This window comes from Panthera pardus, unplaced genomic scaffold, assembly GCF_024362965.1.
Source record: "Panthera pardus isolate Hobbes unplaced genomic scaffold, ASM2436296v1 HiC_scaffold_25, whole genome shotgun sequence".
In the NCBI taxonomy this organism is placed as follows: domain Eukaryota; kingdom Metazoa; phylum Chordata; class Mammalia; order Carnivora; family Felidae; genus Panthera; species Panthera pardus.
Genome location: NW_026526821.1, coordinates 76,124,119 through 76,140,361, shown reverse-complemented (window position 1 = coordinate 76,140,361; position 16,243 = coordinate 76,124,119). Strand labels below are relative to the sequence as shown.

General features: G+C 41.2%; 1 protein-coding gene across 1 annotated transcript in view; it reads right to left on the bottom strand.

Annotated features, from left to right (window-relative positions):
- LOC128773408 (uncharacterized) overlaps nucleotides 1-6,246 on the bottom strand; it is a 147,523-nt gene extending 141,277 nt beyond the window's left edge. Inside the window, exons 1-2 of the mRNA XM_053889955.1 lie at nucleotides 5,922-6,246; nucleotides 5,587-5,764 (exon numbers count right to left, since the gene is read on the bottom strand). Coding sequence (XP_053745930.1) covers nucleotides 5,587-5,764; nucleotides 5,922-6,246 — 503 coding nt within the window. The remainder of the gene's footprint in view (nucleotides 1-5,586; nucleotides 5,765-5,921) is intronic.
- Nucleotides 6,247-16,243: the final 9,997 nt, after the last annotated feature.

Genomic DNA, 16,243 nt, shown 5'->3' with positions numbered 1-16,243 from the left:
GCCTCTTGTATATATGTAGTATCATTCTTCAACTAATTATGAGAGGGGAAAGATGTTTGATATTTGTTGTGTTTTAGCCAGGAAGTTATATCATTTAATCAGTTCTATTAAACTGTACGTGATGCCTTTAAGAAGACACAGTCTTCAAAATGTGTTGGTGTAGGGGAAATGATGGCAATTGATAATAAAATACCATTGTCACACTCACTCTTTCTAGTGCTCAGTTTCACCTGGGCTATATTTAGAAGCTTTAATTTGGAAAGGATAGTTTCCATGACAAATGTGTTATGTGAGTATATTCGTTGAATTTAAAACTTTCATTGAGTTGTAGCAACACACACAAGGGCTTGAAATAAGAATTTTGACACATTAATTCAGAGCAACTTAAAGTAGCTTCCAGTGCACTGTTCAAAATACATAATCCTGGACACACAATTTTATTTGAGCATACAGTTCTTGCTTTCAAACACTACACCTTTGGAATATTATGGGTTTTTTTTATTAAAAATTTTTTTTTAATGTTCATTTTTGAGAGAGAGACAGAGACAGAGAGAGAGACAGAGTGCAAGTGGGGGAGGGGCAGAGAGAGAGGGAGACACAGAATCTGAAGCAGGTTCCAGGCTCTGGGCTGTCAGCTCAGAGCCCCATGCAAGGCTCGAACCCATTAACCGTGAGATCATGGCTTGAGCCGAAGTTGGACGCTTAACCACCTGAGGCACTCAGGCACCCCTGGAATATTATGTTTTATTCCAATCCTGTGATTTCATCGGGTTACTTCATTTTTAGCAGCCGCTGCCTTTTCCTACTCTGTCCATGCTTTGCAGCCCCACCCAATCCTCACCCCTCCCCACAAAACATGTACAATAGGGACACGATTGAATATTAAAAACTCTAAGCCACTGGTGAGCTAGATTTGGCAAGAGAGTTGGGTCTGCTGCGTCTAGACAGACTTCTGCAATAATACCCACCCCTCCACCTAACCTCCCTCATATAAAGCCTACCTACTTTGTGATTCAGCTTCTGCCTGGTTCTGGTTCATATGCTGGTACTGACAGAGCCTAGTGGGGACCAAGGCTGGGGCCACGGTGGCTCAGCAGAGTTCCTCCAGCCTCTCACCCTGACAAGATTCTGCTTCCCCTAGCTCTTCTACTAACCGGCAAGAACTCTCTGATAGGATCTGGAAGTCCAGTGGCTTCTTTGAACAACTCTGCCTTCCCTTGATGCAGATTCTACCGATTTGGCTTAGGCTTGACCTGAGGCCTTTCTGCTTCCTCTGAGGTGAGCAGGAGTGAAAATGGGGAGAGGATTCTTTTTGCTGCCCCATTTTGTTTGCCACAGCCTGTGCCTCATAACAGCCCGTGCTCCTGCTCCAAGCACAGAGCAGACCTCCAAGCCATCTTAATTAAATCAAATTCTTATTTAAAAAACAAAAACAAAAAAACAAAAATCTTATCTATCTGCAGATTGTCAATGCCAAATGTTTTGCTTTTACTTCTCCCCTGTTCACAATATACCGTTCATAATAAAAATAAGCTCTTGCCAAACAAATTTTAAATAACCAGGGTAAAGCCTACCATGTTTTTACATATTATGGATTCAGTTCGATCACTCCAGTGACAGGATAGGACAATAAATGTTACTGCTTACTCTGGTGGGCAATGCAGTCCAGTGTTTCAGAGAGGAATCTGCTTAGAGCACATCCTCTAACTGCAGATATGACACCAGATGCACAGCCCCCCTCCAGAAAAAGAAAAAAAAAATTCCTCTAAATACCAAGATAATTTGTAGAAGGGCTATATGGTTACAAAAGCATTTTGGCAGGGCTTAAGAAAATGAAATAAGGGAGAAAGCAAGTGCAAAAGACATTGAATTTCAAGTAAGAATGGGCGCAAACACTTTAAAGCCAAAAATAATCTGTGTACCCTGGAGCTTGGGGACCGTCTGCCTCGGCAGATCACAATCCTATAGCCATGTGTCCCCAAATGACTAAAAAAGATGATTCAAGAGGATTACCTATTGGTGCAGGCTTTTAATGCTGACAAATGTGGTTAGCTTTATAGGCAGGTGCCCTCCACAGCTTTTATTTGCTATGGAGTTTTTAATGTAGTTAATGCTGTTTTAATTCCATTTCTACTAGGATCCTATTTTCTCTGAGACTTGGTCCTGCAAACCGAGAATCTGCCATCCATAGTACCTTTCAAGAATGTCATTCAGAGACCTTCTTCTTTAAAATTATCTGTGATAATTTTTTTCACCGTCTTTGCCCTCCCACAATCTTGACTTTGGTTCCAACCCCTGAATCAATGCTATCCTCCCTAAGGTCATCGGTGATCTCCTCTTTTCCAAATTCAGTGGCCTCTCATGATTCTGAGGACCGGTCTTTCGATTTTGAAACTATCAGGTTTCCTTGGCCCCTTCTCAGCCTTGATTTTAGAAATTAAAAAAAAAAAATCCCAATTCTCCTATTTTTATCTATAGAATAATTATTGAATTTAAATATATTTTTGTTTTTTATTTCATTTCAATCAGTGTTTACCAATTATTCCATTCAAAATCCTCTACCAGAAATTACTGCTCCTCTTGACAGAACTGACCGAAGAACACTGAGCTTTGAATGAAGTTCCACATGAAAGAAACAATCTATACTCCTAATCTGTCATGTGATTGGGAGTATAAATTTTGCAAGCATCTTAAACCGTTTTTCCAGCACTACTGACCTATTGATTACCAAATGGTGAGATTAAAGAGTAATCACTGATGATACCCATTCTACCAGGATTCCAACTACCTTGGAATGTTCTAGAAGTATCAGGAAGGTAAAGAAAGAAGAAACACACCAGGGATTTAATAATGCACTCGAGAGACTGATTTCTAACATCTACTGATCACAGATATGTGCCTCATTGGGGCCTAATATTCACACTTCATGGTAGGCAAAGTCTAGGCTTCGGCATTGCCTACAAAGAGCTATTCCTCGCCTGCAAGTTACGAAAATCATCACTGGAAGTCTTAATATCATGTGTTAAATTTGACGGTCACTCAAATGCACACAGAAGGATAAGAGGGTCAGGGTGCTAGCTACTAATGAGAAGGATGTTGATTTTAAATCTGTAATGTGTATATTTATATGCACTTTTCCATTTGGTGATAGTGTTTCTAATTGGATCTTTTTGTGTACGCGGCAAAATCTTTAATCAGATAACATTTTGCATCCCAAAATCATATATAGTTATGGTATTGAATTTTCTTTTCTCTACAAAAGGGTTTATTTAACCTCTTTAGTTAAAAATAATTTAAGGCCATGATGAATATTGATTAACCTTGGGAACCAAAGAGTAAACATAAAAACAATTCTGTACTCTAAGTTCAGGTTTAACAATGTGCTAATAGCCCATAATGAAGATAGCAGCCATCAGTTAATCAACCCATTAAGTTGGGATCAGAAGTGTCAACTCAAGTGCAGTCGACTAATTTACTGACCCTTAGTGGGTCAGCAAGATCTATAACCCAAAGACTGATCTTTCTGCTTCTGTTTAAGTCACTTTGGAGGCCAATTCACTTCTTTCCATGATTATGATCTCTGACCTGGTATGGGCAGGAAGTCAACATAAAATCCATTTATGAGAATGTGCTTTGGGTTACTGAGTAATGGAATCTCAAGCTAACTAGTGAGTTAAGTGTCCGGGTAGAGGCTCTTTATGGAAGCACCAACTTTGTTTTTCTAATGTCCACACAAGTGTGAAAATTGACGTGTACAATCTTAAGTGAGAACTTCTGACTCCAGTACTGAAGGTCTTGGTTCTTGAGTTAGCTAAGTCTTTCGACCCACTCTCCTTCCTATACTGCTGTGAGTGCATTTTAGTTTTTTGAAATGTCAACAGGTCAAAAAGAACTGAGTAGCAAAATGGCAAAGTATAGAGCTATGCCTGCCCGATAAAAGTTTTGCTTTATGAAGGATGTAGTGGGTTGGATAGAAAGTTGCTTTAGTGATTAACAAGAAAAATGGATATAGTTTGGCTGAATCTAATATATGAGATTCAATTGCCCATCCAGTGTGCTACTTTCAAGGGGAAGAAGAGAAAAAGTGGGAGCATATCTTCTTGTTGGGCCTTTGATAGGGCATAACAAAAATTATGAATCAAAAATCCATTCACTTGAATTGTATTCGTATAGAAAAGCTAGAATAATTGCTATGATAGTACAAAAGGTGTTTTGCTTTTTTTGTTTTTTTTTTTAAACATCACCATTTCTCTTTCTCAGGTGATAAAGCAATTTACTGTACTCCAAGTTACAATGTCCATTAGCAACCTGTCAGCTGTATGATGTCAGAGAATCAAAAGGATGTGTGTTCTGATGCCCTGATCCCCAGCCACGCCTGGGCCTCCAATGCTTAAATGCTACCAACTTCCAGTCCTGCTCTGACAGTCTGTCCTCGGCTGTGAATTTTTCCCCCCGATAGGATACAAAGAGATAAAATATGAGATATTAACTCAGGTTCTGGAAAGGGAAAGCAAGAAAAAAAGAAAAGTAAATGCACTAAACATTAAAAAAAAAGTTTTATTGAAAGAAAAGCAGATTAACTTGAAGACCTAAAGATTTGTTTTTCTCTCTACAAAGGAAATGTGTCAGTTGCATGCCTATGATGCTTAAGGATTCCCGCAAAGGAAACCATCTTTCCTGGGAGAATAGAGAGTCCCTCTATTGTTGGTGACACTGCCCTCTCCCCCCCCCCCGCCCCCCCCGCCCCCATTTGTTGCCTTTGTTTTCCTCCCGTCATTAGTCAGCTCCCAGTACCACTGTGCCAACCTCAGCACAAAGACACTCTAAAAGCCTCTGTAGGAGCAAGAGAGTTCCATCCTACCGGGGGAAAAAAGTGACCCCTGAGGCCAGAAAGATGAGGAAAGATTTCGCCTTTGGAAAGCTGTCACAGACTTGGGTGGCTTTGGCAAGTTCAGCCTTTACAGGTGACCTCGTGCACAGGTTGTCAACCTTAAGACCGGCCAGAGAGGGGAGGTGGACAGGAAGGAGAGAGAGCGAGGTCGTGGGGACGGAGGGCATGAAAGAGAGGCAGGAGAGTAGGAGGCTGCAAGGAGGCTACTAGACCCTGAGGACCCAAAGCGGTGGCCCTCCCCCGGGGCTGCGTCTCTCAGTAACCATCCCCGCCCTCCGCACTGGCGCTTCCCTCCGGGTCACTGCCCCGCCCCACCTCTGGGGCTGCGGCGTGCTCCGCCCCGGTCCTGGAGCCAGGCGGCGCCCAGAGCACGCCCCGGGGTCGCCAGCTGGGCTGACCACGTGGAGGGGGTCCCGGCTCTCCACGCCGCCCCGCCGCCCCCACCCCTTCCCCAAGGCTGCAGCAGCAGCAGCAGCAGCAGCAGCAGCAGCACCAGCAGCGAAGGAACGGAGCCACAGCGTCACCGAAATCCACACAGAGCCCAGCTGCGCCGGGGGCAGGGGGAGGGGGCTGGGGCGACTGCAGGGGGAGTGGCGGGGGCGGGGGGGGGGCGCCGGGGGCCGGCGGGGGCGGGGTGGCGGCGGGGGCGGCGCGCGTGGCGGCCGCGCCCCGGGCCCGCGGCCGGCGTCACTTACCCGGCCAGGGCGCGGGGGCAGCTCGGCCGACTCCTCGGGGGCCGCGGCGGCTCGGGGCCGGCGGTCCGCGCAGCCCGGGCGCTGCCAAATGTAAACAATCCGCCATGATTTCTTTGTTTAGCTAATTGAACCTGCCGCCGTCTGGAGTCCCAGGCGCTCCCTCTCTCCCTTCTCTCCCCTTCCCCACCCCCCCGCGCTCTCTTTTATTTATTTATTTGTCTTCCCCCCGCTCCTCGGTCTTTCCCTCTTTCTTTGGTCTTAGTAGCTGCTTTTAATGGAAGTCGAGGCAGTCGGGTGGTTGGTGCAGGGAGTGCGGTGGTGGTTTTTATAAATACAGGTAAAATAATACCCAGATCTCTGGCTGAGGTGCAATTTCTCAAAGAGGAGGAGGGTGTTTCTCTCTTTCTTTCCCTCTCCTTTCCCGCACCCCACCCCCTTAGTAGACTCTCCTCCGTGGAAAGTGCCCGACGAAGGTGGCGCAACTTCCCAGTCACCTTTCCTTTCCGCCGAACTCTCTCGTCCCCAAGTTCGCAGGTGGATTTTGGACTCCGCAGAAGCGCTAGGTTCTTCGTTTACTTTGAAAACCTCAAGTGTAAGGGATGTCCGACTGCCTAAAGGCGTGCAGAATAGTCTCCACCACCCCAGGGGAGGAATAACCATAATACAAAGTGCTCATCGGGGGAGGATGACCTATTGGCGTCAATTCAACTCCTTCTTTAAGAAAACACCGGTATTACACACACACACACACACACACACACACACACACACACACACACACACGCCTTTACACACATCCAAACTAGCACCTACACAGTGGAAAGCTCCCAGACAGTGGGGCACTTCAGCCTTACCTTTGCATAAATTCGTGATAGTTATTGCACAGATATTCGATTGGGGAGCGGGTAGACTCTGAGCACATATTTGGGGTTTAAAACTTCCAGGAAATCTTTAGGTCCTGGCCGAAAGGAAGGCTTTGCATCCCCTTGTGTATGTGTTCTGGGGGTAGAAATGGATCTGATGACCAGTTTTCACTCCAGTTAATGCAAACATCATTTAAGTTCTGTTCTAGGTGGATTTAGGACGATACTCCGGGTAATCCAAGACAGAAAAAGTCTAGGGTTATGGCTTCATTTATTTAAAACACTGCCCCTTCAGTCTCACTTCTGTTTATAACCACCATACCAGTGACATCAAAAATGATTCAATATTTTAATTCGTAAGGAGGATTAAAAGGAATCTACATCTTGCATTGAAACTGCCTCTGAAGTTATCATCAGAATTAATCTCATTAAAAGAAATTATTGCCTTACCTATGCTTATTCTGTGCGGGGGAAAGCACTACTGAGTGAAGTATTGTCATCCTTAGAAGTTGGGACTCACTGTTTACAGGTCCTGTAATATATTGATGATACATGTAAAAGGACCGTCTGATCCAATCTTAAGAGGACCAAACTAACAAATATTTGCACTATAGGTCAGTCACTTTGGTGTTCTTAACCACTAGGTCAATGAATAGGGATTCAAGCATTCTGATTATACATAAGAGAAAAGAGAAAGGAATTGTATTGCCAAGCAATGGAAATGACCCCCATCAAATCTATTTACATATGGCTTTAGTCTGTTTCCTTAGGAAAATTCAACAGAAGTTATAATCCTATTGTTGTTGTTGTTTTTCATACTGTGATATTCTCTCTACCATGCTAAATTTTACAAGTTGTTCCAAATTCTAACTTGAACTTGATCTTAGGAAACCCAGCTTGATATTTACCCATTCCCAATGATTGTGCCTTCTCTTGGTCTCAGATATGAAACTTCTCAGCTTCGCAGCTGTGTGATCAAGGCCTTTGAGGGATTGGTGTACTGATTACATGGAAGAATCTTTTTTTAATTGTTGCACAAAAGTTAGACTTAGGGAGCCAAAAGTCAGGTGACAAAAGCAAATACGTTTTGCATTAATTTATTTAAAGACCTGGCCTTCTTTATGTAGGTCCAAGCCGACATTAATGTTTTCTAATGCAGTTGAATTTTGTGTATTTGCACCGTTTTCCTGTCCTCAGATTTATTTCATGGGCTGCTTGGCATGAACTGAGATTTGCTTTGGAAGTTGGAGGGAGAGGGTCAAGTGGACCTGCCCTTGAGTCCATTCCAAATTCTCACCTCTCTCCTTAATGAGATGTATTTGAAAAACTCAGTCTTCTACCTAGGTGTCTCCTTCACTCCCACAAGGTTACCATATTCACAACACTTCACTTATGATGCTTCTAGTCACCAAATATGTGTGGGGTTTTTCCCACACTATGCAGTTCTCCATGACACCAGCTGGGTGTCCTGCAATTTTTTTTTTATTTTTTAAAAATGTTTTTAATGTTTATTTTTGAGAGAGAGCATGAGCAGGGAGAGGCAGAGAGAGAGGGAGACACAGAATCTGAAGCAGGCTCCAGGCTCTGAGCTGTCAGGACAGAGCCTGATGCAGGGCTTGAACCCACACACCATGAGATCATGACCTGAGCTGCAGTCAGATGCTTAGCTGACTGAGTCACCCAGGCACCCCGGATGTCTGCAATTTAATTCCATTCTGACACTGTCTACCTGAAGATAGCATCAGATCACATAGGTTAAAGGCTCAGTCTCACAAGACTGCCTGCGTCCCATTTCAGATGCCCATCACAAGTAATAGGTCCCCAGGTTACCCACACTTTCTCTCTGACTGGGCTACCAATCAGAGGTTCCCATGACCTCCTTCCCTTTTAGATTCAATTAATTTGGTAGAGCAGATCACAGAACTCAGAAAAACATTTACTTACACTCAGCAACTTACTGAAAGATACAGATGAATAGCCAAAGAGATACATAGCCGTAAATTGGGGTGGGGGGGGGCGATGATTGTAGCAGCTTCTGTCCCTGTGGAGTTGGGGTGTGCCATTCTCCCAGTGCAGATGTGTTTGCTTACCTAGTTCTCTGAACACTGTACTTTTGGATTTTAATGGAGGCTTCATCATATAGGCATGGCCAATCATGAACTTCATTTTCAGTCCTTTCTTCTAGACAGAATGGAGGAAGCATTGAAAATTTCAAGTGTCTAATCATGGCTTGGTCCTTTCAGTGACCAGCTCCTATCCAGGAGCCCACCCAGAGTCACTTCCATAGAACAAGAGCTGCTCCTAACGTTCTTATCACTTAGGAATATTCCAGGTCAGGGACAGATCAAAGACCAAATATTAAAAAAAGAGATTTTCCTAATGCTTTTACCTCTTAAGGAATTTAGGAGCCCTGGGTCAGGATAGGATCAGAGACCAGTATATATATTTCTTATTATTCCATCCTAGGTAAGATCACATTATAGATTTTCATATGTGTATCTTCCCTCCCCTATTAGTTAATGGCATTCTTTAAGCCTTCATGCCCAACAAAATGTTAATGGTATACCAGACACTTGTTGAAAACACGTTGAAATAATTGAAAATTGGTTCATGGCTGGATTTTTTAGTTTTTTGTGGTAGTCTGTTACATTGATGGCCCCAATTAATCATACCTTCCTGTATTCATGTCCTTATGTAGTCCTATCACTGACCATGGCTTTAGCCATGTGAATTGCTCTGGTCTCTAGAAAGTGTGATACAAGTAGAAGTTCGATAAGTCCTAGTATGTTGGGGCTTATCCTTTTGGGATGTTCCTTTTGGAATCTTTTAAACTTTGAAAGAAATGTAGGCTATTCTGCTAACAAGAAAGGCCACATGGATGAGAACTGAGGCAGCCCAGCCTAGCTACTAGCTAAATTCAGCTCTCCATGAGTGATCCCAGCCAGTACTACATGGAATAGAATAACTGTCCAGTCAGTTCATGGACAATAATTGTCATTTCGAGTGACTAAGTTTTGGAGTGGTCTGTTATGGAGCAGTCAATAATTGATTACATTCTTACCAGTTTCAAAGACTAGAGACATGGTCACATTACTGTTGGAGACAAGGATTTATCAAAAGGATGTGGGGTCAAGGGAAAGAAGCTGAAAAACCAGTGGGATTTTACAGAACTAGAACTTCATTTGTCACCTCTTAGACCTCAATGACACAGTCACTGCAATGATGTAATAGCCATTCTGGTGACGGTCTTATGCTCTCACTTTAGAATTAAGATCTCTGAGGTTGTGAAGCAAAGACAGGTTTTTGAGTTCAGCTATCCTGCATTCAAATCCCAGCTCTGCCCAAGGGACAAAACAGGGTGAATGAACAAATATACATCCCCCCCCCCCCCGCCCCCAGGAAATTATTTAAGTGGATCAGGAATGAGAAGAAAGAATGAGTAACATTTGGAAATTTTGGACTCAGACACAAACCAAATGCATGCAACTGGTTATCTAACTACCTCAAAGTCAGATTATCTCCCTATATGCGATGATCCTTGGTTGTGAACTAGGCACCTAAGGATCTGAGTCCTGTAACCTTTGAATTGGTTTTTGGTGTTTGTTGCTGATGTAAATTTACACACACACACGCTAATTATCCAGAGTAAAAATGCAGATGGGGTTGAGAAGAGAATAAGGATGTCTCAACATGGCAAATGACCAAGTTAGCTGCACTTGAGAATTTGAGCAATGTTTTGTCTTCAAAAGATGAATTTTCTCAGACCTCTAAATGCTCAAAAGGTTTATATAAACATGAAATAACATGCAATTATAAATTAAATCTATAATACCAATGAAATCTAAGTTAACCAATTCATTTTATGTGATAATACTTTGCCTAAACTAAGTTAACTCTAGCTTTATAAATACGGTACTGGTGATTACTGGCATTCCTATACTATGATGTATCAAGTGATTGACCAATGAGCCCACCATTTCTGGAATTCAAAATTATGTGAACTCTCCTTTGCATGGTGCTCCCTTATCTCATTTGGCTATCACTTGGGATACATTAACTTCTTATCTGTTTCAGTCCAGGATAATTAAAATTGAGCTGCTTAGCACTAACCCTAGACACAAAACAAATATGGACATTAAAATAATCAAGAATGTACTTATTTTGGGGGCACCTGGGTGGCTCAGTTGGTTAAGCATCCAACTTCAGTTCTAGTCATGATCTCACAATTCGTGAGTTTGAGCCCCGCGTCCAGCTCTGTGCTGACAATTTGAGCCTGGAGCCTGCTTCAGATTCTGTGTTTCCCTCTCTCTCTCTGCCCCTCCCCAACTTCGCACGCGCACACATTCTCTCTCTCTCTCTCTCTCTCTCTCTCTCTCAAAAATAAATAAACATTAAAAAAATTATAAAAAGAATATACTTATTTTTTAAGGTTAGCATCAGATTAAAAATTCCATTTTGAGCAAGATTACTATGAGGTAAATAGCAGGGAGTGTCAGAACAGAGGTCTTGGGTTCAAATAATGTATATGACACTAATCACAATGTAACTTGACTAGGACTCTTACATATTTCAATTTAGAAAAGGAAAGATCTGGGGTACCTGGGTAGCTCAGTCAATTGAGTGTCTGACTTCAGCTCAGGTCATGATCTCAAAGTTCATGGGTTTGAGCCCCATGTCAGGCTCTGTGCTGACAGCTCAGAGCCTGGAGTCTGCTTCAGATTCGTGTATCTTTTGCTCTCTGCTCCTACCCTGCTCGCACGGTGTCTCTCTCTCTCTCAAGAATAAACATTAAAAAAAAAAAAGTAGAAGAGGAAAGATCTGAGAACCACAAAGGGATTTTTGGTAGAAATCATAAAGCAGTGGATTTTTTATGGCAGAATTTCAGCAATGTGGCAGGTTGGCTTTGTAGTGCTTCTCCTGCAATGTCCGTTTCCTAATTCCTCGTGATCCTCATCTCTCCATCTTTGGTTAAATTTTTCTGTCCTCTAATTTTAATTCTATTATATCATCTCCCCTAAAAATTTAGGCATTTAGTAGTATTATCTTCATGGTTTGCTTAAAATTATACTGTTTACTTCCAAAACATGTCCATTAGTGATAAAACAACTCTTCTATTATGGCTCCTAAATGATCATTAGGTTTTCAGGAAATACATTTTTTTCCCCAGGCTCAGAAAAAGTTTTGGCTTAAAAAGATTATTTTTCAAATCCAAGGAGAATAAAAGTTGGAAAACTCATGCATTCTGTAGTTTCTGGAATGAGTGTAAGTTTCCAATATGCAGCAGAGTTATGAAAAGATCAAACTCTCCTAACAGTTTCATTATCCTTTGTTTTTTGGAAAACTATAAGCATAGTATCCATGGCAAACCCGAAGAGAAGAATTGCAGAGTCTTAACAATGCTTTTCCCCGCACTTGGCGCAGGTAGTCGGGAAACATGAATTTCCCACTTCTAGCCAGGCGCTTGGAATGGGTGCAGGACCATCTATGGGCACAGCTGCTGCTATACTTGAGGGGTCCCAGAACCCAGACACTGTTCTCTGAGCAGCCAAATGAGTATCTTCCCAACCACTACCACCTCATTCACTTTTTTTAAGCCTGAAATATTAAAATTAGCCCAAAGTGTTTTTAAAATTTAATTACGCCCTTTGGAATCCATGCTTTGGAAGACTGCTATTTTTCCTTTAAATAAACCAGGATCTGGAATGCATACACACATACGCATATTAAAAATATGATCGGAAAACATACTTGGCTATAGCACATAGCTTAGTAGGAAAAAGGGAGAAATCCACAGTTCACATTTTCACATGTGTTTTAAAAGATTCTCATGGTATACCTACAAAGCTGTTGTCAGTTCAGTGATGCATATGCTCGATTGTAAAGCACATCTTATCACCTATCTTAGTATTAACCTGAGGTGGAGAGGCGAACATAATTCTCACGTTTCTATCCTTATGTTGTATGCTCCTTAAAGGTGGATACAGTAATGCTCTCTGTTTTATACAGAAGTAATAAATACTATCTTCAGGAGATGGTAATTATAATAATGATGCTCCCTTGACAAAAAAAAAGTAACAAAGGTATTTTAAATTGTATTTTTATTATGATAGGGAGATTTCAAATAATCTAGCTAATTTTGACTAATAACTACTGAGAATTAACATTATTATTTAATGCAATCAGTACTTGAATAGAACATAAATCCAAGAACTAAGCACTAGGGAAGATGTATAACACATAATGCTTAGAGATTTGTAATTCTCGAGGATAGAAAAGGAAGTACCCAAAGGAAATTAAGAGCTGGTTTTGTCAAACACAGAGATTAGATTTTCTTATTTCTAAAAATTACTGAAAAGCTTATACTTTATGACATATGTATATTCGTTTAATCTTCTAAAATCTACAACATAGATGAGACCATTTTCTTTTTCACGACTTTTAATTTTATTTCTAGTTTCTTTTCCCAAACATCAAAGTGAACTGTTACTTTATCCTGTTTTCATAGATTGTTCGAAAACATAAAATATAATTTAAATGTTTACATATTATAAATGCTGTATCAACTGTTCACTGTCATAAAGCCACTTAGCATTGTGGCTGCATCTGAGAAATATACAAGCGCAGTAAAACTTCACTTAATATGCTCTAGCATTTCTTCAATAAACAGTGTGAAGTCAAATTCCTATGTAATTTAACAGTTGCTGGTAGCAGCTCTCTGTGATACTAGTTGAAAATAGCTACTCTGAAACATGAAGCGCAACACAAAAAAATTATTCTATAGGTTTGCTCATTTCCCAGGGTTCTGTCCAGATCGAACCAACTGGTGCAGAAGCATGAACTTGAAAAAGAGCAGTAGGAGCACACTCAAGTGTTGAGCTGTTTTAGCTGTTTCTCTCTCCCCCTCCTTCTGTTCTTCCCCTAGGGTCACTTGAAAACACAAATAAAAATGACTAGCATTTTAAAATGCCAAAGAAAGTAGAAAGTTATGTAAAACGGTGTGATGAGAAAAAAAACTATTTTGAGTTGCTGCTCAAGCGTTTTATAGTGTGACCACCCTGCTCATACCCAGGGTCTGGACATTTGGAAAAGGACCTGAGCTTGGGATTTCCCATGCCTTCGCACACCTCTGAGTCCCCGCTTTGCTTTTCTTGGGCTACCTTTTTTTTTTTTTTTTAAGTTGTTGCTTATTTATTTTGAGAGAGAGAGTGCACGTACATAAGCAGGGAAGGGGAAAGAGAAAGGGAGAGAGAGAGAGATTGAAAATCAGAGGCAGACTTTGTGTACATAGACATTCTTTCTGTGGCCATTGCAACTATTCTGCCTACCTGATACCATGGATTCAGTCCTATTCTTTCATTGATTTGGAGTAGGAAAAGATGAGAATACAGGGTGTTAAGTCACCTTCAAGAGGAGCCACATGTCCTCTGTAGGTACCAACCATCCAAAAGAGAATTTCTGGACCCTTGAGGGTCTACCCTGGGGGACAGTGATGAGAGGATGGGAAGCTGGACCTTTGAGGCCATTTTGTCTTTTTATTTTTGTTTATGTACCATTTGAATAGATTTCCTTCCTTCTTCAGTTCCTTCCCTGTCTCCCTCAAACCTTCATTCCTTTCATCTCTTTCCCCTACCAATGCTAGAGAGCTAAATTTATTTTTTATTTTTTTTAATTATTTTTTTTACATTTAATTATTTTTGAGAAATAGAGTGAGACAAAGCGCGAGCGGGGGAGGGGCAGAGAGAGAAGGAGACACAGAATCTGAAGCAGTCTCCAGGCTCTGAGCAAGCGGTCAGCACCGAGCCTGACGTGGGGCTCGAACCCACAAACTGGGAGATCATGACCTGAGCCGAAGTCAGACGCTCAACTGACTGAGCCACCCAGGTGCCCTATAGAGCTTAATTTATTTAAACCATATCTAAGGCAAATAAAACCTGCCTGCATAAGTCACGTAAGTCATTCTGTGACACTGTTTTAACATGCTTCTGTCATGAGTTCTGACACGACATTGCCTATTATGAGGATGTTAATAGATTATGAATTTTGTTATGATACCAACTCAATGTATTTTTATAGAGATTCCAAGCTTTTCTTTTCTTTTCTCTGTAGAGACTCCAAGCTTTTCAATTGAATGCCCCATCAGTAGAAACAGTCTTTGGAAATGAATACCTCAAAATATATGTTTAAATATATTTAAAGGTATGAATAAATATTTTATGTAATTTACATATATTTATATATGATACATATAAATGTATATATAGTACACAAATATATATCATATATAATTTATAAATCATATAAATACAAATGCATTAAATAGATTTAAATTGTATGTTATACATGATACACTGTATATATATTTACTTATATATATCACCGTACTAATACAGCATACATTTGCAGAACATAATTTTTTAAATAAAGAGGAAATAAACAATATTATTAAAAGGTTTTATTTTGCTTTATTCATCAATGATAAATTCAACCTTTTCCTCTCTCCTATGATGAATATACTATACTTTCCCCTAATATTCTGAGTGAATCTGTCAGTGTCTAAGCATGAAAAAGAAGCCTAGCTAAGATTTTTTTTTTTTTTTTTTTTTTTGGAAAGGGAATTTGGTACTAGGGGTTGCTTAACAGGAAATAGAGCTGAGGACCTAAGCGAGGGATGGTGAAGAGCTCAGAGGTTAGCAAGTGCAGGACACCTTGCAGACGTAGGTTGGGGGACCTGTGGGAGAAGAGGGGGACCAGGGGCCAGGGTTGACTGGCAGAAGCTGATCAGAAGACATAGCCACCGCCAGGGGCGCTGCCACAGACAAGAGAGTCTGGGAGAAATGCCCTGTGTTCCGTCTGCCTTCTGGTCTGCAGTGTCTGGCCAGGCCTTTCCTGGGCAAACCCAGCCTCTTGCAGATGTCCGGACAGCACAGCCCACAGAAGCAGCTCTAGGTATGATACAGAAGAACAGGGGAAAGGGTGAGAATGGAAACAAGGCAGACAGGCCCAGTACCTGCCACAGAACTTCCCACAGTCCTCTAAATTGTCCCTGTCTTTTCCTAGCTCTATATCTTGGCACATCTCCATCCATCTCACCAGGAGTGCCCTTCTTTCTTTTATTTGCCTGTCAAATGCCTATATGTCTCTCAAGAACCAACACATTTATTTCACAAACATTCATGTGGTTCCTATCATATGCAGGGTACTGAGTGCTGGTTCATCAGAACAATCAATTTCTTTTGGAAATAGGTCTATTTCTTAAACTTTTCTGATCATCAGATATATATTGAGTCAACATAGTCTGGTCATTCTGAGCAAGGATCCAGGACCTAGACTACCCGGGTCAAATGCTGGCTCTGCCACCTACCTGCTGTGTGAACATACCTCAGTTTCTTCATCTCTAAACTAGGAATAGTAATAACAGGTACCTTGTAAGATTGTTAGATGGATGAATTAAGTTAATATTTTGTGGCGTTGGGAATTGTTCCTGGCAAATAGTAAATTCTTTATCTGTGTCTGTTCAACTAAATATATAAATACTGACTCAGTCCTTTCTCTGTGCTTCCACAGCCCTCCATCCATATTCATTATAGAAATTCATTACATTGAGCTGTAAACTGCACATCTGTCACTTCCGGTAGAATATGAGCTCTTGCTAGGGAGTTCATGATTAATCATCTTTGTATTCCCAACACAAAGGACATAATAGATGCTCAATAAGTGTTTGTTTAATTAATTAATCACATTATCTAAACCTCCCCTGTGTCACAAATCACGAAACAAAATGATGAGTGCCAAAG